The 18,325-nt window shown below is 42.1% G+C and overlaps 3 protein-coding genes across 6 annotated transcripts in view; 2 read left to right on the top strand and 1 right to left on the bottom strand.

Annotated features, from left to right (window-relative positions):
• NEK5 (NIMA related kinase 5) overlaps positions 1–6,148 on the top strand; it is a 42,347-nt gene extending 36,199 nt beyond the window's left edge. Inside the window, exons 19-23 of the mRNA XM_037893051.2 lie at positions 235–358; positions 583–714; positions 2,828–2,968; positions 4,482–4,596; positions 5,118–6,148. Coding sequence (XP_037748979.2) covers positions 235–358; positions 583–714; positions 2,828–2,968; positions 4,482–4,596; positions 5,118–5,370 — 765 coding nt within the window. The 3' untranslated portion in view covers positions 5,371–6,148. The remainder of the gene's footprint in view (positions 1–234; positions 359–582; positions 715–2,827; positions 2,969–4,481; positions 4,597–5,117) is intronic.
• Positions 6,149–7,103: 955 nt separating this feature from the next.
• On the bottom strand, positions 7,104–14,287 carry ALG11 (ALG11 alpha-1,2-mannosyltransferase). Its single transcript, XM_037893059.2, has 4 exons — positions 14,121–14,287; positions 11,008–11,241; positions 9,492–10,423; positions 7,104–7,493 (listed from the first exon to the last, which is right to left on the bottom strand). Exons 1-4 carry the CDS (start codon positions 14,156–14,158, stop codon positions 7,222–7,224), a joined length of 1,476 nt encoding a protein of 491 aa, XP_037748987.1. The 5' UTR covers positions 14,159–14,287; the 3' UTR covers positions 7,104–7,221.
• A 58-nt stretch (positions 14,288–14,345) lies between these two features.
• The window catches only part of ATP7B (ATPase copper transporting beta), a 73,553-nt gene continuing 69,573 nt past the window's right edge, over positions 14,346–18,325 (top strand). Inside the window, exons 1-2 of one of the 4 annotated variants that reach the window (XM_037893066.2) lie at positions 14,346–14,385; positions 15,131–15,216. The gene's annotated coding sequence lies outside the window, so the exon portion shown is untranslated. Of the gene's footprint in view, positions 14,386–14,422; positions 14,531–14,670; positions 14,690–15,103; positions 15,217–18,325 lie in introns of those variants that run through there. The other 3 variants (XM_037893073.2, XM_037893083.2, XM_043532548.1) reach the window with 3 other exon arrangements.

Here is an 18,325-nt window from a genome sequence, read left to right on the forward strand (position 1 = left end):
CACCATTCTACCAGCTTGTCTTCCTACATGTTTGGAAAGCCTCTTGCAAACCAGTGTTTTACAAATAATCATGTGTATTCTGAAACTCCTGCTGCATTATCACTTTTCATGTTGTGTCACTGTTTCAATCTACCTGTCCACCTGAAAACATTTGAAAAAAATCAATAAAAATGGGAATTAAGTGACTGCCCAATGTTTGTGTTCTGTTTCTTACTAAAATCTGTTTTGTTTCAGGAACTAGATAAACTTAATGAGACGTTAACTTTTGAGGATGGTGAGAATCTTAAGGAGAAATGGATGAAGATCTATGAAGATTACACACAAAAATCTTTGGAAGAACTTTGCTCTCCAGAAGCAGGTATTACTCAGGGAAGCACAGGGCAAGTGAATATATTGACTTGGAAATTAATTAGTAGTTACACTCACTTAAATTCAGTCAGTGACTCCTATCATAACATCTGATGGATCCTTGTTTACAGGATTTGTTTCCAATATACCAGTATGTCAGAGTAAGCGTTAGAATCACAGTAAAATCTGTTTGAAGGGCATTGAAATATTTATTTGTTCTTTTCTTTCCCTTAGAGGCTGGCAATATAGATAATGCCATGGAAATCAGAAAACAATGGCAAGTTAGAGTCCCACAGACTCTCCTGGATTTTCTAGCTGAGGCAGATGTCACATCTGTCTGCCCTACAATGGCTGAAAGTGAACTTGGTATGAATTTGTTGTTTTTTACTGTGTGTAGACAAAGACTAACTTAATCCAGCCAGACTGGTTATAGACATTTAAACAGTGTTTTGATTTGGGAGTTTCACAGCAGAATATTCATGAGATCTGCTGTGCTATTATTACCGGAGTTTGTCATGATAATTGAGGTTATCGCATATGTTCAACCGAAGGATGTAATAATAATTTTCCATTTGTTCTAACGTGTGTAAAATGGGGATAATGCTACTTTCCACCTTTTGTAAAGTGCTTTGAGATCTACTGATGAAAAGCACTAAAAAGAGGTTGGTGTTATCATCATTAGTGCTTAACTAGTGCTTTATCATATGAGCTAGACTGTGGCTTGCCCTGCATGGGTGTACAGGCTGGGAAAAGGTGCAAGAAGCTCTCTCCCACCTTGCAAATGTGCACAAGGGATAACCACAGTCTTGGGCCTTGTGTTCCTGGCACTCAGGGACCAGGGATGTCTATCAGCAACAGCACCCAAGAGTGGGGTGGGGATGGAGTCATGGTCCTTCTCCTGTTTCTGCACAGACACACAGAAATATGCTGTCACATGGAAGAGTGCCTGTTGTGATCCATCTTTTCAGAGTAGGCTGTTCTGATACTAGTTCTCTGTGTGTGTCAACTCTGCCATGGGCGCCTGGACTCAGCAAGAATGTCTGCAGGGACTGCCACTGGGAAAGACAGAAGGTGGCCCTATGGCCTTAGTTTTCACAATGACCTCCAGAATTGCAAGCACAATTAAAAGCAGGTTTTTAGACAAGTGCAGTTGTGGATGCAATTTAATCATATTTAATTGTGGGTGAAAAACTGCACAGCTAATATTGACTGTTGGGCTGAGGCCCAACTAAAGCCTGGCCTAAATATTTTCCTGGGGGGCCCTCCATATCAGCACACTGAGGATTTTCCTCTTCCTTTAATATCCAAACTCCACATTGTAAAGAAACAATATTATAGCCACCATTCTTCCAGCAGAAGGGAATGTCATGGAACTGCCCTGAGAGCTTTGTTAATCCCTAGTTGTCCAGGGGCTTGCTATTTACTGTTGTAGAAAAGAATATCTGTGCCACTCTTAGATTAAACCTTTGTTCAGTGTATTATGCATGAGCTGTATTATTTAGGTCTAATTTTGACTGTAAGCTTGTTCTGGCAGACTCCTCTGTGTGTACAGGGCCAAACTCCACTATGGCACTCAATAAATAACAACAGTGAGCTATGTCCTCCCCCCACCCGAAACACTCACAAGAGGGCAAAGATAGCAGCAGTCTCACTTAGGACTTGCAGACCTTCTGCCTTCTCTCCTCCAGCGGCAGGGATTAGTGACAGGATAGATGGAGCTCAGGGATCTATAAGAGAAGCACAGCACCATCCTGTAGCTCCTTGTCTATCCCCAGGGAAGACCACCACCACTACACTATGTGCTGGCTTCACTTCCCTTCCACATGCAGGTTTCTTAATGGAGATCCTCCAAGGGATTTGTACACATGCCTACAACTGGCATGGAAAGGCTTCCATTAGCCCCAGGGATTGGAGCTAAACCATGTTTGCTCTTTTCCCCTTTACATGGGTTTAGGGACCACACCATCCCTTTTGTGTTTCATTCCACCTTTGATGACATATCTCAGGGACACCTCCTCTGCAGCTTTCTCAGCCTGTAATGGACTATGAGAAAGAAATCAGGAATTAGTCAATGGAGTTGCACCTGCTTACACAAGGTCTGAATTGTAGAAGGCTATTTTGCTTTAATGAAAATGTAGTTATTCTTGCACAGATACTTTATAGTGAGGACAAAGTGTTTATTATTTTTGAGTATTAGAAACAATGGTGTTATCTGATCATTAGAAACTTTGGTGGCAAATACTCCAGAAGCAGGCCTTCCTTGCAATACCAGTCAGATCAAATACTGCAGATAAAGCAGTCTGCTTGGAGAAGGAAAATCCCACAAGGAAAGCAATTGGCTACTTAAGGAGCCAAAGAAATGAGAAACTCCACTATAAAAATGAAAATCTTTTAAGTTGGCAAGGGAACATGGCAGTAACGCCAAGTCACATTCACGTTTTATCACATGCAGCAACCTGATGCTCCTCATGTTTCCTAGCTGGCCAGGTGGTTGTCGTACCTGAAGAAACCCCAGAAAACAGGAAACAGTGGAAACAAGAAGCACCTGGCACACTGCTGAGTATCTTAGCGAAAGCAGAACTATCTAATGACTCCTTTGGCTGGACTGAAGAGGAATCTGGTAGGATATTTGTTACTGTAAATTATAGGATGAGTCCTCTGAAGAATTTTACTCTGTATTTTGATAATGAAAATGGAAATGAGATATCTCAAGAGTGGAAAGAGACATAAGATGTCCAACATATCCAGACGGAGTTTTTCTTTGATTATATTGTTCTTATTGTAGTTTGGTAGAGGACTTGTGAAACAAAAATCTTTTAACCACTTGGCAAACTATTAAGACTGAAGAGAAGGGTTCAATCATTTAGTAGATGGTTAGTATTTTAGAGCTAGGGGGATCCAGATGGTATTATGACTGCCACTGAATTTTTGCAGCTTACCAACTTCACAAAGCTAGCACATTTTTTCTATCCCGCGTTATTTTGATATATTTATCAGTTTCACTTTGTCAGGGGACAAGAACTGGACTAGAATGGGAATTCAGACACTATTACTTTAGAGAGAGCCATCTCTGGCAATGAACATTTTTCAAAACACTTTCCCAAGACATAAGAAAATCTTCCATACATTACTAGCTGCATCCTGTTTTTGGATATATCTTCTACAAGGTACAGCATGTGATGGCAAAAGCACAATCACTGACTTTACATGATCGAACATGGTACAATTCCATATATAAGACATCTGCATTGAGCCCTAATCAGTTAGGTTGCAGCATACTGTTAGGGTGATTTAAAAAGAAAAAAACCCAACGCAAAGTTACAGTGCACATTGCCAAAAAGTAAGTGTAAAACAATGTTCATCACGTAATTAGTGCAACTGGAAATTAGTATGTTTTGCATGCTCCAATGCAAATTAACTGAACATGGAATTAGATACAGGCCTTTAAAACCAGCTCAATTGCATGTGTCAAACACAAGCCTGCTAAATGGATTACAGGGAAAATTCTTTCATTTGAAGTTGCACAATCAACACTCCCTAGCTAACTAACTAACATGCATGTGCTCTCTTAGCACATCAGGCTATTTTAAAAACTACCCCATCCTGACCATATTATTCTCTCCCCATAGATATACCTCTTTTAAGAAATTTGAACCAAACTAAGACCTCACTACCCATATTCAACAAGCCATAGACCAAGTGCTGTAATAGGATCACAAATTTTTAGCTGATTTATCTTTTAGCGATTAAGTCTAATAAACCAGACTTAAGACCCAATTTTGCCTCCTTTGCTCACATTAAATACCTTGCTACCCAAGTAGTCATATTCATTCCAGTTGGATTATTTGCAGAATAAGGCCCTTAATCAATACCCTGGCAACTTTTAAAAATTCAGTCTTCCTTGAACTTTCAGATCTGCGTTGCCCTCCCACCCCATAGGTTTTGTGTTGGAAAGTAAACACGATTAGGGAGCTAGAACTATCTAAATATTTCTACGAACAGCAACAATGGCTATTAGTGAAGTCTGGTGTTTGCACTGTTGTGATTTGAACAAAATCCTTTCCAAGAATTTCTGTAGTGGTTTTAGATATTTTATGTACATTTATCAGATATCTTTCTCCTCCACTCTCCAGCAGGGACACTGTCACCCTGGCCGCCAAAAGAGAGTAAGGAAGATAATGCAGAAGCAGGCTCCACTATCGATACCGATGAAAACAGACTTGAGCCAAGATCGGATGATGATGACACGTAAGTCACTGATGTGGATAAGGTAACTTAAGTCAAGTTACTCCAGAAGAGGGAAAAGCTATGAACGGACAGATTCCTTCTCTTAAGAAAATTGGCCCAGCAGGCTAAGTTGCTTAAAAAAAATTCTGTACCTTTAGATTTTTCACAGTGTAATTAAACAGAGCAAGTTATTAGCAGTCAAATTGGATTTTACATCTTGTTAAACTACAGAATTAGGTCAACTTAAATTAGTTCATGAAGATGCCAATACTAATGGCATCTATACTACACCATTAGTATAGAAAAATGCAGATACAATAATGATAAAATTGGCTGTCTCCGTATCATTTACATTGTAGTTTTAGTGGAGCTTAACAGGATGGAGGAATGGGGGCAGGAAAATATTTAAAATTCATACCCAGCTTTTATACTCCTCACAAAACAATTTTTTTTTAAAATGGAGACCTTATGGGCTTTGAGACCAGGACAGCTAATAACAGACACATTTTACTAACATCCATTTTCTCTGTTTAAACATGTAGGAACTTTGAAGAATCTGAAGATGAATTGAGGGATGAACTGGTGGTATCACTAGAAAAAGCGATAACTTCTCTGGCAGAGGAAGTCAGAGAGGTGCCAATCCAGTCAGCGAACAAAGACGAACCAGAAGAAGAGAAAGACAGGTTAGCTAGTGAAATACCTGGGAAACCTGATGAGATTTTAGACAGAAACACTGATCCATTTACTGCTGACATATGTAATGGAGAAGGCAGTCAGGAAGCAGCACTCAGCTAAAATAGGAGGTTGACTGCTGTTTCAAGACTTTCATAAGTTGCTGGAAGATACAGCCATAGCAGGGCCAATATTTTAAAAATGGGGGCCTAAAGTTAGGTTCTTCAATCCATATTTAGGCACCTGAAGTGGCGGCCTGCTTTTCAAAATGCTGAGCACTCATTTGAAGCAAATGGGAGCTGCTGGGCATGCTGCACTTTTAACATTCAGGCTACTTATTCAAGTGGCTAAAATTAATCTTTTTTAAAAATCTTGGGCTAAAATGAAAAGCAAACTCAGCTTCTGCTTATATCTTTACTCATCTACACTGCCTCTCTCTATCCACTCTTTAGTACATTCCTGACTCTTTTATCTGTTCCACATGACAGAATTGCACTCTTCTGGTTATCTACTCCCCTTCCCCCAAATCCATCTGTTTTGTGAAGCTTTCCAGTCATTATATGTTGTCCTGTGCAGCTTGTAGCTCCTGCTAGTAAGCCATTAAGAGACAGGAACCCATAGTTTGACTTGCACAGCTCTTATTTTATATAGCATCAGGTACACTTAAACTCTTTTATAATGATTAATAATAGCAGCAAAGGTTACTAGTACCCCTAGTATGTTATGTATCTGAATTTCTAATTAAAAGTACCATTATGCAAAAAATTTGACAACTGGAACATGGTAAAGAGTTATTCCAGCTGTCATTTTCTCCTATCCTCTCAAATTTTAGATGTAAGCTGTCTGGATACTATTTAAATGGAAGGAACACAAATAATAAAACTTTTTGATTTTAATAGTTTTTGCCTGTCTCTTACTAGCTTTTTTACTTAGCCTATAGTAGGCCATAGCAAACTAACAATTTTTGTTAAAAGCAGAAGTCTACTGCTGCAGTGTTTTAACCATTAGACTATAAAGTTTCAATGTTACACGAAGCAATAGTTTAAAGTCCAAATTTGTGACCCACTGGCATAGGCTCTGTCTGATCAAGTTTTCAATTTTCTTTAAAAATAGAAAAAACACAGGAGAGTAGGAGAAAACAAGAAGATGTCCTTATAAGAGGAAGAAAGAAATGGTTAAAACAAGGGACAAGTAGTTATACCTCTGCTCCTGCTTTTTTTAAAAGTACTGTAGGATTAAACTTTAGTGAACACTACAGCTAAGGCTGCAAAATAGTCTCTTTAATCTGATTTGAGATAGCTGTCTGAAAAATTTGCACTGGGGAATGCAAGCAAAGAAACCGTAAACTGAACTTTTCTTTTACATTGTGAAAGGAGAGTACCTAATATAAATATTGGTAGATTTAGGTAATATTTCAGGGAGGATTTGGTAATATTAAGGTTTGCATCAGAAATACAAAGGAGTGTTCATCATGACAGTTTGTACTCAAAGAGCAAGCAGAGCCATCACTGGAAACTTCAGAATAGTGTTTTACCACTAACCCTGGAAATACATTTTTTGTCTTGAGCATCTGACTCATCAAAATCAGCAAAGTGTTAATCTTTAAAAACTGAATCCCTCTACTGTAGCTATGCCAATCTGTCTGTCTTCAGGCAAGAAGTCTTAAAAAAACCCAAAACCAAACAACTTTAAAAACTTAAATATGAGGAGTTTCCACATGCAGTTCTACTACTCATGAGAAAACATTAAGAATTTAGAAAGTTTAGTAGTGCCCTGTAAGTCTATTGGAAAAAAGTTAATTTTCATGGAATGGGGTTTCCTCCCTCTCCTAATAAAAATCTTTTAATGCACAGAGCTGATGTCCTAACAGAAGTATAGGACTCTTTATTGCACCATGATAGCACAGATTAGAAAAAATATTTACAAGTGACGTATGTATAAAATTATCTTTATACATGTACACAAATACGACATTTATTTAAATAACTGTTCCACAGACAATAGGAATGCCACTTCAAACTCTTGGTCAGAAAATCTGTTCACAGACTGGCGAGCATTTTGTCTGATTTCCAGCCTCTTTTCAGGAGACAAAGAAAGGATCTGAGCCATGGTCTCAGAATAATCATCCTCATTTTCTGCTAGAAATCCTGTAATATGTCCTTCATAGGGTACCACGATATCTAGTTTGGGGCCACCAGAATTGTGAGCCAGAATAATTGTGCCAGCTGCCATACATTCAACTATTCCTGGAAAGATACAAAAAACATGTTATTAAGAATAAGTTCTCATATGTACATAGAGCTGGTTGAGCTTTTTCAGTGGAAGTGTTTTTTTCAATGAATTTTTTGTCAAAATAGACACTTCAGAACCATTTTTTTTCCAAAATGTTTTACGTTTTTCATTAAAAAACCTACACCAAAATTTTCATTTTTTTTTGGCAACTAAAAAATGAAGATTTCAGCTGATTGGATAAAAATAAAAACTTTAAGTGAAACCAAAACTGCTTACTCCCTCAGCCTTTTTTTTTTTTTGGATGCTGGAAAACCAGTTTTCTATTTGTTGTTCCATCTGAACCCTGAAAAATTTTTCTAGACAAGATGACAATTTTTTAAAAAAATGTTATCAAAATTTGGGGAAGGGGAAGTGGGGAGACCATCTCTACTTATGGATTTCAATAACATTTAAAAATGTAGGGAAAAGATATCCAGTAACAGAATTCTAAACTGGTAATAGGTGCTGTTTTATCATTTAATTTCTTAGCACCTGACTGTTTTGACATCTGAGTTCAAGCTCAGTCTGACAAGACTAGGAGGTGTTATAACAAAAGAGAATCAGTTTGTTTGTCAGTGATATCCAGGGGCTTGAGCCACATCTTTCAAGATACAGCCAACACGTATTGTGACATTGGATTTCTAGGTTGAGATTTTTAGTATATCTTGCTAGTCTGATTTGTATAATAGACACAATCTGACTTGAATAAAAAGCTACATATTGAAAAGAGTAGAGGTGTACGGAATGAAGGTGCACTGAACTAGGCACACTACTAACCCCAGGGACCAGCAACACCTGAAGCCAAACAGTTAAAACACCTTTGAAAATTCGAAGAGTGCTGGAATTGAATGGTACATAGCATTTGTATTCGACCCCCATAGATTACACAACAACCCCGACAGACATTCTGATTACTGCCTTGCTGCTTCTTCGTTGCAATTCTGAGATTTTAAATGCTGTTAGCTCAAGAATTGCCAGAGGTAGAAAATAATGCTGTAACTATATCCTAAAGCTTGGAATATAAAGATAAAAAGCCATAAAAGGTGAGCTGCTAAATCATCCTGGGCCATAATCTGAGTGGGGTGTCTACATGCTATTTTGGCAAAAGGCGAAGTCTTTGGGAAGAGGGTGTGTGTGGAAATGAACAAAATTATAATTGTGGATTTTAAAGTCCAATATCTTGTGACCTGCCAGGACTAGAATTCCTTTGAGGGACGATTACAAAAAATTAGAAGTACCTTTAATACCAGTAAGTACTGAGCCTGGACCAGAACTCAGAAGAAAACATTTTTGATCACTGCACAATCATAAGACAAATCAGCTAACTATGTTACAATTGACACCATTGCTAATATTTATCCCCTTACTGCAACAAAATGGGAGCATGACTGAAAAGTCTCAGCAGTTTTAGTAATGGGAAAAATCCAATAAGAAGTAGCAGGAAATGGGAAAAAAGCCAGTAACACAAGACAAAAATTCTCACAAATTCTCTCTACTTTGTGGAAACAAAGTAGATATTGTAAAAAAATATGGCTTGGGGGAGGTGAGAAGCAAGAGTAGGCGAATGAAGACAGTAACAGAGGCAACAGAAAAGCCATCAAGATACTACATAGGAGGAAAATTCTATCAGCTAGAGAGTATGCTTCTGAACTGACTCAACAGGCTTTACTTATATCACGGTCCTGTACAGCGTAAGTCGCTTCTGTTAATTGTAGTTTAGTAATGGCTGACGACATCAGTTTCAGCTTGCTGAAGCCACAGCCAAGTAATCAGTCCATCCATTAGGATGCAAGCTTGTCTCATCCTGCATGCATGCCAGAGAGGTATGGTTAGTCTTACCCCATTCCATAAATGGGAAAAGTGAGCAAGTCCCTATTTCTGTGCCTCATTCATCTCCATAAAGCAAGCCTCCCTCCCCTCCCCCAGCTGAAGTCAGAGCCTTAAGGTGCTTGAAGTCGAGGAAAAGTACTCACCAATTCCAAAGTGCTCATTCCACATGGTGTGCAGACCAATAATTGCATCTGCCAGGTACTTCTTTAGCTCCTCAAATGGAATGTTTACTTTGAACTCCACCTTTTTGTCAACTCCTAGCTCTTCACAAAGCTTTTTAAGTCTGTTTACACGCTGCTCATCTTGTTGGTTACGACAGCCTCCAATCAGGATAAGCTTTGGTGAGGACTGCTGCCCCAGAGCTTTCTTTTCCAAGAATTTGGCAAAGGCTCTGATTTGCAAAGGATGGTCCTTCTCGGGCCTAAACTGTCCTACAGAGACAATGGAATATTCTGTGATGCTCTTTTCCTCCTGTAACGGAATATCCAGGAATGTCTGAACATCACAAGGTGGATACACAACACTTGTGCAAATGCCAGTTCTCCAGAGGGAAAGGATGTGATTTAGGGTCCATGAAGAATTAACCATAATGACATCACTGCGAGAACCAACCAATCCATATATAAAAGCAAACAAGTAGTAATAGACAAATTTAAGTTTGCTGAGAAGGGGATTCCTTGTAATGAAGGCTGCATTGTTAAATCTGGCATTCTGACTCCTAACCACAGAAAGCATGTCAGTGCTGATAGTTGGATAATGAACATAACACCCAACCCGGCAACCTCCTAAGTACTTAAACAGAGGCAATGTGAAGGCATAACCCATAGAGTCAATGTAAACATCAGGAACACACTTCATAAGAGCTTCCCAACCAAGAAACACAGACCCTAAGCTTTGACCCAGCAAAGTGAAGTGGGGGTAAAGAGAGGCCTCCACAAGGTAACGTTTTTCTAGAAATACAAACTTCACAGGATGAGTTAATTTGATGTTGAATCTTCTGAAAGCACTTTCTACAATCTGTTCTCCAGTGACATCTTTATCGCCAGTATAGACAACATATATTGCATCTTTGTACCTGAAAGAGTACAGTAAAGAAGAATTTCACAAATCTTTTTCTATAAAAATTTGTCACAAGTTATGCAACTGAAACTTATTTCCGTCTCAAAATTACCAGAAGTGAGAACAAACTTTTAGCCTCGGTCTTAAACACGTTGGCCTTAAAACATATTGGTTTTGGTTTAACTGAACCAGATTTTTTTTTTTAAACCACATTTCTGGAGCCTTAAGAGTCTTTGATCTGCCAAAACGCATGGTTGTTTTTTGGCTAATTAAAAGAAACCATGTTGTTATTCAATAGAATTCAACTTGCAGGGCAGGATATTCCCATTCCAAAAATGAAATTTCAAGACTGCAGAACTGGTCCTCCTAGTGCAAACAAAAAGTAAAAAGGAGGAAGAGTGTAGCATAGACCAATGGATGTGTCAAAAGGGTAAAGAGGTTTTAGATGCAGTGTTTGAATGCCTCAGGCAACTGTTTGGATTAGATGTGGTCTACTTAAATATATGGGATGCCAAAAATTGCATAGATAATACCATAAAAAGTATCAGGAAAAATCAGACTGCAATATAAACTTGCACTTTGCTAACTATGTGCACTTACTTTTTCTGCAGTGCTCTTACAGCACACCACAAGACTCTCTCCCCTCCCCCACCTGCATTGCAATATGGATGGAAAAATGCAACAACCAGTTGATGTTTCCCATCTTTTCCTGTTGAGGCCAACTGATTTTTCCTTTGTTGTAGCCACAGCCGTATTCCCCACAGTAGTACAACCAAACAGAGACATAAAGCTCCACTTAGGAACAATCCAGGGATGAACAATGAGCACAGCAACCTGGAACAAGCAGGGAAAATTAAATTCAAACATCATTTGTAAAAAATAGTATATGTAAGAAAATGATTAAAAACAGTAAATACTATATATATTTCCTAGGCAATTTCTCAGATTATTCTCTCAGGGGTAAGGGATATCAGTACCTTGTTTTAACAGCTAGCTTATTACTGGTTTGTTTTCAAACCTCTGCTTGGAAGACCGCAATAGACAAGAAGGTTACAACTAAGCTTATGGAGGTGATCTAAAATTATAATAAAGTAAAAAATCCAAAATATAGCTATCTCTGGCATGACTCCTATAGAATTCTGCCAACAGACACTGACTCTTGTGGTGAGTTTACTACATAATAGCAATAAATGAAGCAGGTTATTTCATCCTTCCCTTTCTCATCCATCTGTTCCAGCTTCTCATAGCCACTGTAAACTCTTTGGGGCAGGGACTAATTTTTTTTGGAGGGGGCGGGGGGAGGAGAATATACAGTGCCTTGATCTTTGATTGATGATGCTATATATTTCAGCAACACAGCAAGTGATTTTCTATTTTATTAACAGTAAATTAAGCATCCCAGCACCTACATGGGAAATCAGTGTAATCCCATTTTGCAGATGTGAAAACTAAAGTACAGAAGTATTAAGTGACTTGTTTAAAGTCTCACAAATGGGTGGCAAAGCTAAGGACAAAAAACAGGAGTCCATACTGCCTATTCTTTGCTTTAGACCTCTGTATGGTCCTTCTGAGCAAGTGGGAGGCACAGAATCACCAAGATGCCATACCTAGACTACAGCACATAAGAGATTTGGGTAAAATTTTCAAAAATGGCTAAGTGACTTGGGAACCTAAGTTTCATTTTGAGAGGTGACTTGGGCACCAAGGACCACCAGGCCTGGTCTGCAGTACAATGTTAAGTCAGCATAACAACACCACTCAGAGCTGTGAACAATGTCATACCCTGTGTGATGTAATTACAGGTTTCAGAGTAGCAGCCGTGTTAGTCTGTATCCGCAAAAAGAAAAGGAGGACTTTTGGCACCTGTGACGGGGCAAGGCCAGATGGCTATAGAAAAGTAGTGGGAGATAGATATATTAGCTCCAGGCTAAACAAATCCCTGGTACCAGGTTAAGTAAAATGGAAGCTGCTCCAGGTCAATTAAGACACCTGGGGCCAATTAAGAACTTTCCAGAAGGCAGGGAGAATGCTAGGTTGATTGGGACACCTGAAGCCAAACAGGGGCTGGCTGAAACTAGTTAAAAGCCTCCCAGTCAATCAGGTGGGTGTGGATGTCAGGAGCTGTGGAAGAAAGTTGTGCTATTGGAGAGGCTGAGTAGCACACACCATATCAGTCATAAGGAAGGAGACCCTGAGGAAGTGAGGGCTGCTGAGGGGGAAGTAGCCCAGGGAATTGTATATGTCATGTTTCTAAAAGGTCAGCTACCATAGCTGATACTATTAGGGTCCCTGGGCTGGAGCCTGGAGTAGAAGGTGGGCCCGGGCTCCCCCCCACACCTTTGCCCCCTGATTAATCACTGAGACTGGGAGACGGAGACTGTGCAAGGAAGGATAACTTCTCCTCACCTCCCTTGCTAGCTTATCATGAAAATAGCTCTGTAGATTGTGACCCTTGTCTCTAGAGAAAGAAGGGTTGCGTGGAGGGTCACAGAGAGCCTCTGAGGCTAGCGAAATCTGCCAGGAAATGCGGGACCCACGGCGGCAAGGACAGAGCTTTGTCACACACCTTAGAGACTAACAAATTTATCTGAGCATAAGTTTTCGTGAGGTACAGCTCACTTCATCAGATGCATCCGATGAAGTGAGCTGTAGCTCATGAAAGCTTATGCTCAACTAAACTTTTAAGTCTCTAAGGTACCACAAGTCCTCTTTTTCTTCCTGTGTGATGCAGGCAGACATAGCTGGGGCACTGGAAGAATTCTTCCACTGACCTAGCTGCCGGTTCTAGGAGAGGATTTCCTGCAGCCATGGAAGAATGCCTCCTGTTGCTGTAATGTCTACACTTAAGGTTGCCACCTGTCTGAGTTTTGGCTTCTGTGTCCAGGTGCAATTTAGGGTTGCTAGGTGCCTGGTCTTTAACTGGAAAGCCCAGTGGAAAAGGGGACCTTGCAGCATCCAGTCATGGACTGACTGGACACCAAAAGTCCAGCTACCGCAGGGCTGGGGGAGGTACCACGTCATTAATCCATGCCAGACCCTGCTCAGTCAGGGCTTCCTCCTACCTGCAGACTGCAGCAGCTCCTAGCCCAGCAGCAGAGGGAGCCCAGCGGGGAGAGGAGGGAGCAAAGCTGGGGGAAGGCAGGGCCTGGACTCGGGAGTCCCGTTACCAGTAAGTAGAAAGGGGGCAACCCTATCCGCACAAAGCTGGACTGCTGCAGTGCTTCCAGTGCAGCCGTGGCCTGCGTCTCACGGAACAGCCACCAGGACTTGAGCGCCTGCGTGACTCAGGAGCCTTTCCAGGGGCGCCCCGTGGTCTGACAGCTCCTCAGGCAGGAGCAGCCGGGGAGAGCCGAGCCCGCTCCCGGGAGGGTCAGCGGGGACGGAGCAGACAACGTTAGAGAGGAAGAGCAACAGGGCGCCCGCAGCCAAGGCCGCCTCCGTGCCGCAGGCCCCGGCCCCCACACAGCGCAGCCGGGCGACGCCCCGGCGCGGGACGAGCGCTCGGGTCGCGGGGGCCGAGTGAGCGGCAGACACCGAGAGCGGGAGGAAACCCCGGCCCGGCGGCTGCGGGGTAGACACGGGGAGGAAGCAGCTGCTTCCCCTGCGGGAGGGGAATGGCGCCCCAGCCAGCGGGCCGGGAAACGGGGGCGGGAGGCGACGGGACTATTTTCTTTCCCTCCCCCCAACCTTGGAGCTGAGGCGCCCGCCCTCACCTGACTAGCGAGCACAGACAGAACCCTCCCGCCGCCATCTTGGACAACGTCGGGTAACCTTTCACCCGGGAAGCGATCGCGCCGCTGGAGGCGCGGCCTGACTATTCCTCCTTCCCCATTGGCTCCCGCTGGGAGAACCCGGCTAGAAGGAGGGGCGGGGCTAGAACGCTAGCGGGGACTAGGGGGCGGGGCGCGCGGTCTCGAGTGGGCGGGGCGCGGGGCGTGCCGGGGGGGGCCGTGCTCCCGGGCTTGCACTGAGGAGCAGGTAAGGACCGTCCCCTCCCCCGCTGGTGACTGGCGCTGCCGCTCTCTCGTTAGGGGCAGCGCCCTTGCCTCACGGTTCCTGTAGGGTGGCTGCAGCCCAGGGGCATGGGCGGGGGTGTCTGAGAAACCTGCAGCGCTGACCCCAGGTAGTCCCTATATGCCACCCCCCACCTCAAAAAGCACTTCTTGTCGAGTTAGTGCCTACTCCTGCCGGGCCACACTGCTTTCCCCCTGCCCTCCCCAGAGGGGATGTTTCCCCCAGAGGGTGGGTGCAAAGGAGGAGAAATTTGCTGCACCTGAGTGAGGTAAGAGAGAGGCATTTGTCTCCTCACCCCGAGCTGCCTGCTCCCAGGGCACTACCTGATGGTTAAACCTCCTCTGGGCTGCAGAGGTTGTGTGCAGTGACGGAGAAGCATATCCACTGCAAGTGGCGGAGGGGCACATGCACTACAAGGGCAGGGCTCGGCTAGGAAAAAGAGTGTTGTTTAAACTCGAATTAGTTAATGCATGGGAACTAACATGAGGGGAAATCCTATCTCTTTGTGTAAACCTGCCTTTTTTGGCAGTGAAGACATAGCCAAGGCAAAGGCAGATTGTAGTTTTAACACAAGTTAGCAGGTTAAGGTAAAGTGGAAAGCCGAGGATTTCTGCTGACTCGTGTTCAACCAATGGACTGTCTTGCCTTAACTAGGATTTTTACCCTTGTTTCTACTTGTTAGCTAACAAGAACTCACTGTTTTTCCTAGTGAAGATAAGGCAAGAGGATGGTGGGTGGTGTACCCCGGGCCACAGACCATGGTGTATAACTTCACATTACTTCCTACACCACTGGGTAAGTCGTGGGGAGTGTTTGCTCAAAATACATGAAAACAGTGAAAAATTGCCTACTGGTTAGAGCATAAGCCTGGCAGTTGTAGATTCTGGGTTCTACTTCCAGCCTTGTCACTGTTTTGTTGTGTAATGTTAGGCAAATTATGTCACTCCTCTGCCTCAGTATAAGGATACTAATGCTTACCTAGATCTCTGGGGGGTTGTGGGGCAGAATTCATTAATGTTCCTGAAGTGCTTTCATCGGCTCATATTTAGGGCACTCTACAAGTGCAAAGTATTATCACTTTTTTCGAAAAAGAAGGACTGTGTTTGTAAATGGCTAATCATTTTCCTGCATGGACAGCATCCCCTTAAATTCATGGAGATAAGGATTTAAAAAAATGTAATGACAAACTTTTGATCTGAGGTCCTTTAAAAACTGCCTGTAAAGAAGAAATTATGCTAGAGCTAATCCATTAGCTCCAAAGAGGCACAGTACCCTGTTTTGGCCCTGATCCTGCATTGGTATTTGCTAGCATAGACTCTTGTGCTTAGGCATCTCATAAGCACATTAGCGGATCCCAATGCAAGATTTTTCTCTTTCTTATCACATTTCCATTGTTTGTTAATTTTCATCCTTTACAAGCATTATTTCTGCATGTGTCTCTTCATTATGGCAAAATGGTATGTATTCACTTTCCTTGCTTCAAATCACATTTTTGATCTCTGACTGCCTGATAAGCCTAAACAAACAGACGGTATAGTCTCCTGGCAAAGTACACATGTAACTCATTAACACTAAGAGATTTAATTGCATATATAATCCAGAATATCCAGTGTCTGCTTCTCACTCTACCTAGACACACACAAATTGCCAGATAGGATTTCCAGTGGAGGGTGTTTTAGTCAGTCTTTGGTGGTGGTTGTTGTTCTTTTATTTCATGTTCCATTTTGTCTGCATTGAGAGACAATGTACACAGACCAAAGGTCAGAAATGAAATGGAATGTGAAGAGGGCACTGCTGCATTCACCACAGTGAACTTCAGTTTATGGGGAGAAGACGGGAAGAAGATGACGTAGTTGTAGATAAGGTGGCACATTTTAATAGGCACAGTCATAATGTGGGCTTCTATGAATCAAACAACCCAGAAAAAAACTTCATAACAAAACTGGACGAAGGGCTCATTGACGGGCTGCTCTGTCTCAGAAATGGCTAAACATGCTCAGAAAGGGATCCTGAAGGGCATCCTCTCATCAGGAGCCTTGCAGGTATCGTACCCAAAGAGGGAACCAGATTTACTGAAAAATACTGTATACGGTTTGAAAAGATAAAAGGGCATAACAAAGCTGTGTTTGTGTCTAACATAGCAGCACATGGCTGGGCAGGTATACCAAAACTACCTTAATGACCGTTTCCAGTATTATGAATGTTTTTTATAGTAAATGAATTTAAAAAAAAAATTAATAACTCAATAACAAAAGAATGTGAGGCAGAAATGTGGGAATTTACAAGCAAAAACTTTTATCCTGCACTTACAAATGCTGTGTTATTAGAGTCCAGTGGTTGTAGGCTTAGAATTTATATATCTATTTTTATCTTTCTATTTTCAAAGTATCATTAGTGATTCGTCACAGAAGAGTTAGTGTGTTTTGCTGTTTATAAATTAATCTTGCACTGAATAATGGGAATGAATCCCACACCTTTCCTGTGTTGGAGGAAGTGTGAAGCTGGCTAAAGCATGGATGGCAAAATCTAATCAGTTGCAATATAGAGAATTTCTGAAGTCCTATGTGGAGCTGAAGATAAATGTCTTCATCTCCATTGTAATGTCGGCAGTGTATCACATGACAGACCCATTCCAGGTGCGTGAATCCTCACTGTCTCCAGTCTGTTACAGAGTCAAGGTTTTTCACATTTTCTGAAGAGTTTTCAGTTCATTTTATGAATAGAATCACTTAGATATGTACTGATCTGTCTGCCTCAATGAAGACAGAGCAACAGTCTTTCTGTGTCATAGTTTTGGCTGGTTTTACTCACTGAGATTCTGGAGCTGTTAGGGGCTCTCTGAGCCATGACCTGTGAGTTAGATCAATGTCTGTCTTGACTGGGGTAAGCCAGTGGTGAAGTACTGGGTCCATTGCTGGTGGAGTGTGTCAGCACATCCCTATGCAGGGAGGCTGGGTGCCTGCTGTCCTTAAATCAAGAATCATACAATAGCTGCCTTAAGAAATTATCACTTGAAGCTGATGACTTGGATCAAACTTCCCATTTGTGAAGCCTCATTGAGAAGGCTATGGTAGGAAAACATCAATTTCTTTAGTCATCAGAATTCCTACATTTTGACCAATTGGGTGTCCAGTGGCAAGGAAGTCCAAGACGACTGGGGGCTTCTTCTCTGTTGAAGCCTTCGTCCACCTTCACAGCCGTTAAGTGGTGATCCTGCTTCATCTGCCTTTCTGCCATTGAGATCTTGTATTGGGTTGTGTTGTACTGGGCTGCACTTTGTCTGGTATCTCACCTTTGACCTTGCTGTCATGGGTGACCTTACCAGGAGTACAGGATTCCAGACGGCATTGCTCTTAGGGTCTTAAGTATATGCAAGCTTCTCCGCCACGTCAAGGTGGCAGCCCAAGAAGTAGCATCTTTATGAAGCTGAAGGAATGGATGAGGGCAAGCTGGCTGAAGCTTGCTTAAGGTGAGATGGAGGAAGGGATGTTGGAGGGTTGCAGAAAGCAACTGGAAGAGTTAGTGAGGATGATATCTGCACTCCTGACCAATGAAGTGTATCTGCCACTTGTGGCCCAGGTTTATTAGAACTAGGGCTGCTTTTTGAAGATCAAATAGCAATGGTAGCTAGGGCTATGGCACTGGGGTATTACTGGCTCCCTGTGTGATTAATTGCTCAACAACAGGCAATTGCATTCTGCACTAGCTTATGTTTCAGAGGGCCAGGTGGCCTAGTGAGTAGCACACCCAGTATCTCCCCTTACTGGGAAGGCCTTTCAGTCTAGTCCCTCACCTGATGTGGAGAGTTTATTTATTGGAAAGTGTATTGTTAACTGTGTGTAGTTTAAATTTTGGGAGTTGCCTAAAGCCCATGAAAACAGGCACATCGGTAATTGATAAAATA

The sequence above is a fragment of the Chelonia mydas genome, chromosome 1 (assembly GCF_015237465.2).
Source record: "Chelonia mydas isolate rCheMyd1 chromosome 1, rCheMyd1.pri.v2, whole genome shotgun sequence".
NCBI classification, from domain to species: domain Eukaryota; kingdom Metazoa; phylum Chordata; order Testudines; family Cheloniidae; genus Chelonia; species Chelonia mydas.

What these genes read in the sequence shown, in the direction of transcription:
- ALG11 (XM_037893059.2), bottom strand. Translation starts at nt 14,158, where the DNA reads ATGGCGGCGGGAGGGTTCTGTCTGTGCTCGCTAGTCAG. An exon ending in TGTCTGTGCTCGCTAGTCAG is followed by an intron (nt 11,242 to 14,120) that starts GTGAGGGCGGGC and finishes TGCTTGTTCCAG; the next exon opens with GTTGCTGTGCTCATTGTTCA. An exon ending in GAATGAGCACTTTGGAATTG is followed by an intron (nt 7,494 to 9,491) that starts GTGAGTACTTTT and finishes GTATCTTTCCAG; the next exon opens with GAATAGTTGAATGTATGGCA.